Source organism: Merops nubicus, unplaced genomic scaffold (assembly GCF_000691845.1).
Source record: "Merops nubicus isolate BGI_N331 unplaced genomic scaffold, ASM69184v1 scaffold27499, whole genome shotgun sequence".
NCBI classification, from domain to species: domain Eukaryota; kingdom Metazoa; phylum Chordata; class Aves; order Coraciiformes; family Meropidae; genus Merops; species Merops nubicus.
In genome coordinates, this window is record NW_008629430.1 from 3,930 (window position 1) to 4,196 (window position 267).

The window sequence follows — 267 nt, forward strand, 5'->3', positions numbered from 1 at the left end:
CCTGCCACTGCCCTACCTCGGCCGGGATGCTCCCGAACTCGGGGTCCTTGCAGCAGTCGTGCCAGCAGTCCCCGTCCTGCTGCGTGAGGTAGCGGGCGCAGCGCCGGGGGGGCACCTCCTCCATGCTGTCCTCCGTCTGCCCGCGCATGCTCCCGAACTCGGGGTCCTTGCAGCAGTCGTGCCAGCAGTCCCCGTCCTGCTGCGTGAGGTAGCGGGCGCAGCGCCGGGGGGGCACCTCCTCCATGCTGTCCTCCGTCTGCCCGCGCA

The 267-nt window shown here is 71.9% G+C and overlaps 1 protein-coding gene across 1 annotated transcript in view; it reads right to left on the reverse strand.

Annotated features, from left to right (window-relative positions):
• Positions 1-262, reverse strand: part of LOC103779367 (NADPH oxidase 1-like) — a gene marked incomplete at its 5' end in the record, with an annotated part of 1,996 nt that extends 1,734 nt beyond the window's left edge. The window contains 2 exons of the mRNA XM_008946992.1: positions 17-115; positions 236-262. Coding sequence (XP_008945240.1) covers positions 17-115; positions 236-262 — 126 coding nt within the window. The remainder of the gene's footprint in view (positions 1-16; positions 116-235) is intronic.
• Positions 263-267: the final 5 nt, after the last annotated feature.